The 11,851-nt window shown below is 39.1% G+C and overlaps 2 protein-coding genes across 7 annotated transcripts in view; both read right to left on the bottom strand.

Moving 5' to 3' along the window:
• Nucleotides 1-10,861, bottom strand: part of exoc6 (exocyst complex component 6) — a 54,312-nt gene extending 43,451 nt beyond the window's left edge. For 2 of the 6 annotated variants that reach the window (XM_005471222.4, XM_025909610.1), the window contains exon 1: nucleotides 10,651-10,861. In XM_005471222.4, coding sequence (XP_005471279.1) covers nucleotides 10,651-10,793 — 143 coding nt within the window. In that variant the 5' untranslated portion in view covers nucleotides 10,794-10,861. Of the gene's footprint in view, nucleotides 1-9,834; nucleotides 10,024-10,650 lie in introns of those variants that run through there. The other 4 variants (XM_005471223.4, XM_019362136.2, XM_025909611.1 and 1 more) reach the window with 3 other exon arrangements.
• Nucleotides 1,740-9,823, bottom strand: LOC112847645 (zinc finger protein 862-like). Its single transcript, XM_025909612.1, has 2 exons — nucleotides 8,813-9,823; nucleotides 1,740-8,031 (listed from the first exon to the last, which is right to left on the bottom strand). The coding sequence occupies exon 2, from the start codon at nucleotides 6,966-6,968 to the stop codon at nucleotides 4,704-4,706; it is 2,265 nt and encodes a 754-aa protein (XP_025765397.1). The 5' UTR covers nucleotides 6,969-8,031; nucleotides 8,813-9,823; the 3' UTR covers nucleotides 1,740-4,703.
• Nucleotides 10,862-11,851: the final 990 nt, after the last annotated feature.

Here is an 11,851-nt window from a genome sequence, read left to right on the forward strand (position 1 = left end):
CTTTTACTTTGCATATGCAAACAACCTTATATTTGCTATGTTTGTTTTTGTGCTTGTTTTTTTGTTTTTCATGAGCAAACTTTGGTTTTGGCAGGACTCTTGGCATAACTGGTTATATAAACACCCACACATGATTTTGTCAAATACAGGCGGCTTCTTGACAATAACAGAACTGATGAAAAATTTAAATAAGTCCGAATTTCAGGTGAAAAGGTGGGCACAATGAAAACGAACCCACATCAAAATATTCAAATTTAAACCGTCTTCCCATTATTATGTGTGTTATAATGTTAGGTTATAATAACAGTTCATGTGGCGTGCCAATCACAACATTTGGCTGTCGAAATGTAACCAACTGAGAAAATCCTTTACGGACTATGAAAATGTCAATCTGTCCCTCTGAGGACTACAGACGCGCCTCAGTGTGACAGTATTTTTTCCATCCCTCGAACAGCACGCTTGTTCAAGTCTAAGAAACAACTAAAGATATAATTTAACACTGTAGATCAAAATAAAAGGAATTTTATTTCCTTTAGCTCTGATCATAACAAAAGAATCTAAGTATTAGACATTTTTTAATAAATATGGCTAAAAATCAGCACAAAGAACACATGACAGGAAACATCAACACGTCTACTACAACAAACAGGTATTTGTAGAAATGGAGCCTGTAGTGTCACAGGCCTGACTCACCTGAGAAAAGTTCAAGAGTGATTTTTCTTTTTTCAGTTTAGTTTTATTGTTTTTAAAACTAAACATTTTCATAGTTTCAGTGTTAGTTTGAGTCTTTTTAATTATTAATGTGTGAAGGGCTTATGTCAGAGGCAAAAATTTTAAAGATATTAAAATTAAAAAAAATTTGTAGACACCCAAAGTCATCAGTAAAGTTGCACTTTTTGTTTTAGCAAACTAAACAACAATAAAACTAAGCACAATATCTCAATATTTGCATTTTATTTATTTTAGTTTATTCGAGTTTATAATTTTTCTCAGTCAGTTATATTTTTTTTCAAAATGTTTAACTTTCATTATAGCTAACAATTTTTTTTCAACTATATTTTTAGTTTAGTTTTCGTTAACTATAACAACCTTAGTGAAAAGCAACCTTTAATTGCTTGGCTGGGGTCAACTGGTGGTTATAGTAATGTGTAACTCGGTATTACAATAAACACCAGACAAACTACTTAACGAGGACGTGAAACACACAGCTAACTGACATCATGGAAAACTGACAGTTTTATGAAGCTGGATTTAAGAGATAAAATTTGACTTTTATTGAAGTAACTGTCATAAATTGCAGAACAACGTGCATCATTCCTAATGCAGGGAACAATGCACCACACCTTTTAGTCACAATTTATTTGTTTTACTCCTGTTAATTTGTGGTTTTCTTCTTCTTTGTTGTCTGTTTGGAGTAAAATGTGCAATGTTCATGATGCTCGATTTGAGGTGCCGGCATGATTAACTACTGAAGAATGTGATCAGTGGTTTTAAATACTGTTGTTTGGAGAGTCTTTGACATTTTTAATGAAACAGTTCTAGTGTTTGAATTCACATCTGAGTGTTTCTTAGTTTAAGACTAGTCGGTTGGTCTAAAAAAATCTTTTCCTCTTAGAAATTAGTCACCAGGAACATCCCTAATACACTCTCACACATATACACACGACCATCTATGATTTGTCTGGAGTTTGGACACATATAATGAGCTTCATATAACAAATACTTTTTTTCTTTTTTTCTTTTAAATCTGAGGCAAAGTTTGCTTACATTTTCTCTGAATTTGAATGTCTGGTTCACTCTTGACTTAATATACTAAAGTCCCCTCAGACATGACTTCTGTGGAGCTACAGACTGACCTGCAGTTGGAGTTACTTTGTTAAACAAATCAGCTGCTTCACCTAATCAAATTTAAATCGTCTGCCAGCTCAACTACAAAGGGGGAAGTCAAAGTTCGTATCTGGCACAAGACGGTAAAACAAGGGGCAGAAACATCAGACAAAACAACTACGCTGCCAGTTTATGAGTGTTGGAGTCAATGGAACACACCCTATGGTGTTGCAATAAGAGGACTGTCAGTTATACTGAAATTCTTGCTAAATAGTTTCTGGTCTGGAAATGTGCCAAACATTTATCACACTTATCAACACTTACAGTGAAAGAGAGCCACTGATGCATGAATCTGATGAGACTACTCGTGGACTCGTGCACTCATCTAAATTTGGCCTTTGACAAAAACAGCTCATAATATTACAAAAACAAAACTAATACTGAAGCTAACACAAATTAAACTTAAAAATACATGTAAACCAATATGAGCAAACCAATTTCATACACTAACCTAATAATGAATAAAAATGAAAACTAACTACATGTTGTAATACACCTCTGTGCTACTCATAGATTCCCCTCTACACTATTTTGTATTTGTGTGTGTGTCCCTGTGTTTGGGGGGCTTGCATTAGAACAATCCTTCAACTAAAGCACTTAAGCCTGCTCTACAGGTTAACACTGGATGGAACCGTTGATAGGCTTCTGCAGCTTTTGGCTGTAGGTCTGCGCAGTATGACAGACATTGCACAGACTCTGCTGTCACAAAATACACAGTTACTGCAATACTTTTTCATCACTTTGGATGACAGTTTGCAGAAGAACATCAGCAGTACAAAAGAACCAGCCAAAAGAAAATGGGGTGTCCATTCCTAAACAAGGGGCTTCCTCTGTAGCATTGACATTGTTATGAAAAATCTGATACGGAGCAGAAAATTTAACTGTGCAAATTATGCAGCAAACCGATCCCCACAAACTTTACAAAACTGGCCTTTTAAGACCTATGCAAAAATCACTGATTCCAGATACATAGGACTCAGCTGCATTTATATTATGAGTGCAACAACAAGCTGAACAGCACATCTATTGATGGACTGGTTCTTTTATAGCACTTTTCTACTTTATCTGAGCACTCAAAGTGCTTTATGCAACTTGCCTATCTGAGATTCACACACCAGTGGATGCATCGGAGAGCAACTTGGGGTAATTATCTTATATTAGCTGCTCGAGGATATTTGACATAGACTGGATGGAACCGCTAACGTTCAGATTAGCAGATGACCTGCTCGAGCACCTCAGCTACAGCAGCCCCAACTCATTAAACCAAGACTGGACACTCTGTCGTCAATGTTTGCAGACGGGCTATTTTTGTGACCACCACAGAGGAGACATGATAGCCAGAGGTTTGAATCATAAGAACTGTGTGACTGTCATCTGGTATGTGCCACTGCATATGATGCAACATAACTGGTGTTTGGTACTAATATTAGTAGTTATTTGGTAGGGCTGTGCGATATGACCAAAATCTTATATCCCGATATAAGACATTTATCGTCCCGACAACGATATATATCACAAAAATTTTACATTTTCTGTAAATTCTGTGAATCTCGGGCAACTCGACTTGCATGAAGTGTTTTCAGCTGGGCGTCGTGTACCTGGAGTCGAGTGTTACGTAAGTTAAAACGGCCGCAATTTTCTTCGTGAGTATTTATTACATGGCATGCTGCGGGGAAAAGCCTGTTCTAACGGTTATTTTTTAGCACCTGGAGGCTCTTTTTAGCTTCTCATCCGTAAACACACTGTATACTATTTCACATGATTCAGTTTATTTTGAAAAATCTCAACAGGATCGTCAGCATTATTATGAAAGGTTTATGTGGAAAATAAACAAGTTATTTTGTATTTTTGTACTGCACTTTGGTCTTGTTGCTGTTATAATTAAATGTGCCATATAAATAAGTAAATGATAACTCCCATATTTATTTTCTCTTAAGTGTTTATTAGCCTTATGTAGTTGTAAGTGTTTTGATATTTTTATATTAAATATATGCTGTGAGCCTTATATTGCTGTAATTTCTATTTCATTGGCATTTGGTATTTTATGTTGGGCCTTTGGTCATTTGTTATTGAAAAGTGTTTTAGATTTTATACACTCATGTTTTATATTTACATTACTAGTCGCCAAGTGTTTTTGATAATTTAACTGAAATGTAAAAAAGAAACAGTACTTTCCATGTTGTAATTATATAGACTATTCACTGAATTTACAAAAATGCACTATATGATGATATACAGTCGGTAAAATAAGTGTTGAACACGTCACCAATTTTCTAAGTAAATATATTTTGAAATGCTGTTTACATGAAATTCTCACCAGATGTCATTGTGTATATCGTTATCGGGATAAGAACTGACTTTTAACAGGATAAGAGATTTTGTTCAGTGACAAAGAAATCAGCCAAAAGATTATGGACCACCATATGTATGAAAAGGGTCCTTGTTTCTTCTAGTATGTTTACTGTGTTATCTACGAGAACACCAAAAGAAATCCTGCATTATATAATATTACTGATCAACAGAACCTGCAAGATTACTCGAGAGGAAAGCAACCCAGAGCTCGCAAAATTTCAACATCCCTGGTAGCCCTTCGGGCAGGCACTCTTTAGTTTTTGGTAGCCCAAAATAAATTTAAGTAGCACGAATAAAAAAAGATTATTTTTATTGTATAATATTGTAAAGGAAACAAAACATCAATCAAAAAATTGTTAAAACACAAATTACAACAACTGTATAAACATTACAATCAACTCAAATATCTGGTTCTAATTAAACCGAAATTTCTGTGAACTTGTTAGAACTGTGTAGAACATGAATTAGTCTGTGTCAGATCCTGAATCTGAAATTTCCACTGAAGTCTCGGATGAGAAAATGCCACTCGACGTTGAGGGCATAGCATCTCCTTTATCAGCTTTCTCTTCCTGTGCATTGCCCTCCATTTCACTGCTCTTTGTTCTTGTCGGGGTTTTATGATCCAGGTGTCTTGAACCTTTTCCAAAAAACATCCAGAAACGAATCGACTTGTCAGGGCAAAAAGATTCAACTGTTTCCCCATTAATGGAGAGTTGCATGCAGTCATTCAGTGTTTCAGGGTGTAGAGAGGTACGATGTGTTGTCTTCACTCGGTTCATGCAAGAAAATCCTCTCTCACAGATGGCTGTTGATGGACTAAGTGTCAGCATTAATTTCACCAGCAACAAGATATGAGAGAAGTGTTCTGGATTGTCAGAGAGGAGATCTCTGTACAAGCAATCTACTTTGCGACCCCGGCGTTCTGCAAGCCACACTTTTAGATCCATCCATTCTTGTGGAATTTTCTCTTTCTCGTCTGCATCTAGCAAACAGGCAAAATGTGTGACAAGATAATCCACCTCTTCATCCCCATAATTTGCTAGTTCTTCTCTGGGGTAGGGAAGAGTGCAAGGGTCAAAAACCTTGAAACAAGAGAGAGGCTTTTCATGGAGATTTTTAAATCTGTTGTCCTTGACTGTGTTGTCAATAATCTTCTGGATCTCTGCACCAAAGGTGTCTTGGTCTGTTCCCTCACCTCTTCTAGCAGGTCGCTGACTTTTTGTTAGCTGAGTTCCACAGTAGCAAATGCTACCATCCTGGTTCGCTGTGAACTTTGTGTCCAAGGTTTTCTGATATTCTCCTGGTTTTGTTTTTAGGCTGAGTAAGCGTGATGTTGTGCTCTCAACTAACTGATTTGTTCGTGTGATGTTTAGGTTATCATGCTGAAAATCAGTACAGCACTTGGATAAGATGGTACTGTAGTCCAACATGAAATGCAGGAAGCGAACAAATTTCTCAGTCTTCATCTCCTGCACCACCCCCTTAGCCTTGGCTGCATCCTCGGCTTTGACATCACTTCCTTCTGCCATGTTCTCCATATGAACAACAGTGGGAGTGTAATTTTTTTCCACAGCCTTTAGACATCTCAGCCGGCTTGGAAGCCACCGTGTGCTCTTCAGGCCACTGAAATGTGCCATCTTCTCATTTAGCAGTTCACTTATTTCTGTCAGCTCTCTTCGCTTCTTTGGGGAATAGTAGTACATCTTAAAGATGGTTTTCAGTGTATCTTCAAATTTCACCAGGTACTCACAGCCTTTCACGCTATCCAGCACGGCTAGCTCTAGTTTGTGTGCCACCCAGTGGATTGTTATGATGTGAGGTATCCTCTGTTTCAGTCTCCCAGCTACTCCTTTTTTCTCACCCATCATCACTGCAGCACCATCAAAATTTGCACACACTACTTTCTTTTTCCATGTGTCTTCTCTGATACCCATGGTGTTCACTGCTTCATCAATAGCCTCTAAAATACCTGCAGCATTTGCACTCTTGACTGGCTGACATTTGATCATGTATGTGGATATGTCACCATTATCCCTCACATACCTGACGTGAACCAACTCCTGTTCTATTATACCAGTGTCTGTACTGCCATCTGCAAGAATGGATAAAAACCTGCTTTCTTGAATTTCCTTTTCAATCTGGTCTCTTGAAGTTTGTGCTATTGCTCCAATAAACTCTCTGCAAGCATGGTCATTGAGGTAAGTGGAACCAAGATCGAGGCCATTTGCTTTCTGAAGTTTGCAAAGACTGCTAAATTTTGCCAGTGGTAGTTCACTCTTTGCAACATAGTACGCTGCTCTAAACAGCTTTTTCAGGACTTCTTGTTGTGCTTGGTTTATTTTTAGTATGGTTTTTGCAATTGGTGTTTGTTCTGGGACAGATGCTGCAGACTGAGCACCAATGCATTTCTTGTGATGCAGAGATTTCTCATGAGTTCTGATGGGGTCTTTCCTAAAATTACTGGTCCCAGTAACAAAGGTGCTTGTCGACTCAGAAATCGAGGGAAACTCACGACACACCCGGCAGGACATCATGTTATTTAGCTCGTCATATTCCAGCCACAGAAATTCTTTTGTCCATGAAACCAAAAAACTGCGCTTTCTTTTTGCCTCGTAGTCTGATTTGTCGTAACTTTTCCGCTTTGTGGTCGGCCTTTCTTTGCCTGTCCCTTCTTCATCCTGACCTGTCTTTTTTGGCTCAGCAGAACTAAAATACCTGCGTAAATCCATCTGTCTTTACACATGCCAGTGATTTTTTTTTTTTAAATTCTCTGCGCAATCAACCTCTAGCACGTTTAAGCTTGCTGCGGGAGATTTCACTTGCCACGTTTGAAGAGTAAGCTAGTAAGTGATGTTGTGTCCTGTCTGACTATACCATATTGCACCACTAGAGGGTGTTGTCATCAAATAAGAGGAAAGTGCAGTCGGGAAACTGTAGAGTTAGCCGTCTTAACTATATTCTAACTGATAACTCGATGCGTCTCCGTTACCTCTACGATGTAAAGTTATGTGCTGCATTCATTAAAGAGCACTGTTCTTTGATGAGGACTGGTTTATTACCTGTCGCTGCTACAAATGATAACAGGATTGCCGAGGAATTGGTGCGCAATTAATCGTCACTCACCAATCAATACTGCCACTCTCTATACACAGTTTGCGCGATCGCAAAGTGAAACTGAAGGTAAAAAACAAGCGCAAATTCAAATGCGATTTCAATACGGCAGATATTGACAGAGGCTCATCGATGCCAATGACATAATTACTCAGCTACATTTGCGAAAGAAAGCAAAGGCATTGACATATATTTTCCCTTCCTATGATAGCCCGACGGGCAGGGCTGAGATAGATTTTGGTAGCCCGACTGGAAATATCGCTAGCCCCGGGACGTCGGGCTAGCGATTTTGCGAGCCCTGCAACCACTGATCCAACCACAGGCATTTCTGGATCTAACATTTGTTTTTGGTGCATTCACACATAAGTTCATGCTTTTGAAGTCAACATGTATGTGAGGGAGCAGCTACACTGATCAATACTGAACTCATAAGGGGAAAAATAGACAGCAGGCATTTTTGGCCGTTGGCTTGATTTTAGTTTCGGGTTTAATGAAAGTATGATTTGCAGAGATGACAGTTTATTCCCTCAACTTTTTCATCCATCCATTCCCTTCCGCTTCTCCTTTTCAGGGTCGCGGGGGGGCGCTGGAGCCTTTCCCAGTTGTCTTAGGGCAAGAGGTAGGGTACACCCTGGACAGGTCGGCAGTCTGTCGCTATCCCCACTCAACTTTCTATTACATCTATTGTTTTGGTGGATTAAAGAACGCTGTGTTAATGAGGACATTACTAAGAATGCAGGAGTCAAGCCATTTTACACAAACTAGACTAAACATGTTAGTAAAATTATTAAGATTTATCTGTGTTTTTGGTTGAATTCAGCAAAATTTTTCATTGTGGCTTGTTTACACTGGCAGATTTGTACAGTTCATCTTCTCTCCTGTGTTTCTGAAAGTGGGACATTACTTCCCCAGTATCTATTTTGTATTCTTTGTATTTCACTTGCACAGTATGTATTATGGAGGGTGACCAGTGCTGCCTTAATGGTTAGCGTGTTTGCCCCCCTGCTTCACAAAAATGGTCTTGGTTATTGGCAATCTCAAGCAGGATAACAGAATAATTAAATTATGGACATGACGTCCAACACTAGACCCATAGTGCTCTGAAAAGCGACGTGCCCTGCCTCCTAGGAGCAAATGCACTCCAAAACAAGTGAATCTATGCTAGAACAAAAGAAGAAGACCTTGTGAGGATGCTGAAGGAAACAGGTACAAATCTTTCATTGAAACAAATATGCCAACATAACCTGCATTCCTCAGCAAGGTCAGATTGCAGTCTACAAAAAAAGACATAGTGAGGACATGTCTTTGCCTAAGTCCTCTGGTTTATCCTTAATTACTGTTGTAAAGAATGAAGCTACAAGGACAATGCTTTCAGGCTGGCACAGGTCTAATGGTGATTTATAAGACTGAACATGAGTGCCAAGTGGTAATGTTAATACTGGAGTAACTGACTCGCTGTTACCATCATGAAAAGATAAGTCAGTCCACCACACAACACCCAGTGTTTATAACTCTGTCCCCTGAGCCATATAATAGTCCACACCCAGGAAAGGCCTGTGCACTGCACTAGAGCTGCATTTGGAAAAGAAGAGCACGTTACTATCCAGGAAATATTTACTAATATTAGCTATAAGAAAAATTCAGTTTTTAGCCTGACCCTTTCAATTAGTTTTCTTATTATTAGTAAGCTCTACAGTAAGCAAAGCAAACCCCTATGATCACTGACAGCACGTCACTGTCATTTTACAACACCCGACCAAGCTGCCTAGTGATGAAGAAAAGACAGCGTCACCGTAGAATAAGAGATGAAGACACACGCTGAGAAAGCTAGATAGCATTGTTACCTGGAGGGTATGAGAAACAACCATGGCCTACAGGCACGTCTACAGGACAGGTGTGACAGGTGGAAGCATTCAACTAATGTCATTCACTGTGGCCTCGGAAGCTACTTCAGGCATCTAATTGCCTGAAATAACCAGTGCGGTGTGTTAAGGAACGTCAGGCTGAGCAAACCGGTGTTCCAGAACACCGGCATCCTCTGTCACTACCAATTCTGTCGCCAGAATAACACAACACCACAGGATCAGTATTCTTATCCGCTCGTAGCATTCGTTTTATTTTAGCTAACAACTACCCAAAATCGTTACCTGTTAGCCGTTAGCTAACTCAAGCTGCACAACGACGTAAGGATGTGAAGTCCCACAGCCACACCCACAAATGATGTTGACATTTTTGACAGGTCACTAGTCATCCATCCTTACACATAACCTAAAAAATGACCACACAGTCACCGCTGCTAACACGACAGCTAGCCTCATTCCTCATTTCAACACTATCTAGACTGTTGGCTAAAATAGCCAGCGCTAGCCTGCTACTGGGTAAGGCTAAGCTAGGTCTTAAACAAAAGGTGTGATCATGTAATACACAGTGAAAAACAGAGGACCTATATCGCTAAGGGCATTTTTAGAAGCTATATATCCTTACCGAAGAGTAGGACCGACACAAGCTGTGTCGGTGCTTTCAATTTCCTGTAAAATCCGCTCGTGCTCCGTTATGCACTCCAGGGTTTCACTGTCCGCCATGATTGTTATGTGCATATTACGGCTATCACTGCAGCTACAGCGGAGCATAGGTCAGTGTGAGGTCCGGCCTGTGGGAGGCGCACTACGGTCGTCTTGACCTCGGCGATTGCGGCTTTGTTTCCGCATAGCCTGTGCCTGGTTCCTCAACCACATGGAAAACCACACGGGTTTTGACTGTTTATGATCTTATCATAAATACTGTATAGCGAGTGGTTTGCATGGTTAGCAGTAAAAAAACAGGAAAATAATTTGTACTGTCATTCAAACGGTACTTGCAATAATAAAGATGCCTGCTATCAAATGAGCTTTAGTGGCTTTTATTTGATTAATCTCAGTTCTGCTGTAGATACATTTTAAATAACAACATACAGAGGAGGTTATTTAAATCTTTATGGTGTGCAAGTTTTTTATTTGTTTGTTTGTTTTTGTTTTGTTACATCAAGATACAATTCTGGTTAAAGCCTGACAAATAATTCACACTGACGCACACTGACGTTAATAATACTAACCCTTTTTCACATTAAATGCTTCTGTAATTGAACTCACAGTTTAATCAAATCAAACGCAGTTTGCATGTGTCCGCTAGCTTCTAAGTGCGTTTTTTTTTCCTGCTCTTGGTATTGAGATAAACCAGCGTTTTAAATGTTGTAATTCAGCTAAATCAGTCCACCTTCAGTTGTGTTCAGCAGATGAATCTTGGGTGTGTCTTGGAGTTTACCTTAAGGTGGTTCCAAGAGGTAAGTCCACAGATTCCAACTCTGCAAAAATATTCCCAAAAGCCTTCTTTTCTTCTTCTTTGCCTTCTCCTTCGCTTTGACCAGGCGGGTCAGGTAAAGCAGCATAGATCCTGTCACTAGCCATTCTCTCTTAGTGAAGTATGTCTTAAGTATGAAGACTAAAAATCTGTACGTGTAAGAGAGGATATTTTGTGTGTGTGTGTGTGTGTGTGTGTGTGTGGAGTCGTGCAGGACACCTGCTGTGGTCAGCAGAAAAAAAGGGTGCAACAGGAAAAAGAGACCTTGTGATTCACTGAACTTTGAAGCCAACAAAGCTAATTTCAGCTGTTCTGTGTTAGTAACTGTGGCTTTTATTCACCTCTGAAAATTAAAAAGACAGTCATCAAGCTACAGTTGATGTTGCAGATACAGGGCCTGATTTCTTAGTTAGTTGTCACACTTGTATACTGATCAAAATGTAATATTATAAAGCTTGAGGAAATACAAAACTACAAAATGCAGTTTGATGATGATTTTAGTTGTTAAGGAAAAAAAATCTCTCCAAACCTCCCTGGCCTGATGTGACAAAGTCATTTTGCCTAATAATAACTGTTGTATTAATAATATAATTAGTAATAATATCCATGAGGGATAACCACTTGTTCAGTGACCTGTAAACCACAGAGCTCCCTTTTCTGTCAGTTTGTTCAGTCTGTTGTTGTCAGCAGCTCCACCAGCAGACTCTCCACAACTAACTGATAGAAAAACTTCTCCAATATCTGCTGTGCATGTTAAAGGATTTCAGTTTCTTTGGGAAAGATAGACTTCCAGTTCAGCCTGGCTTCAGAGTGCAGAGGTGGCAAAAGTACCTAAGGAGAAATACACAGACTTGATTCAACTTCTTTACTGAAGATTACTTAAGATTAAAAATGATGACATCTCATCTTTAAATCTGCAGTTTATCAAGTGTCACGAGCAGTCATTACCTTTGAATATAACCTCTCTTATTCCGCTCCTCTCATGTCTTTTCTTACATTTTCTCCATATATGAATGAAATTTGCTCTCATTTCTCTCCCTGGAAATCCAACATCTGGACCTTTAGCAACACACTTTGTGACAAACTGCACATGAACAGTTTGTGTGTTTGCTGATGTTTGTTGAGCTGATAGAAACATTGTACAAATGTCAAACATAACAAATGT

Source organism: Oreochromis niloticus, linkage group LG8 (assembly GCF_001858045.2).
Source record: "Oreochromis niloticus isolate F11D_XX linkage group LG8, O_niloticus_UMD_NMBU, whole genome shotgun sequence".
NCBI classification, from domain to species: domain Eukaryota; kingdom Metazoa; phylum Chordata; class Actinopteri; order Cichliformes; family Cichlidae; genus Oreochromis; species Oreochromis niloticus.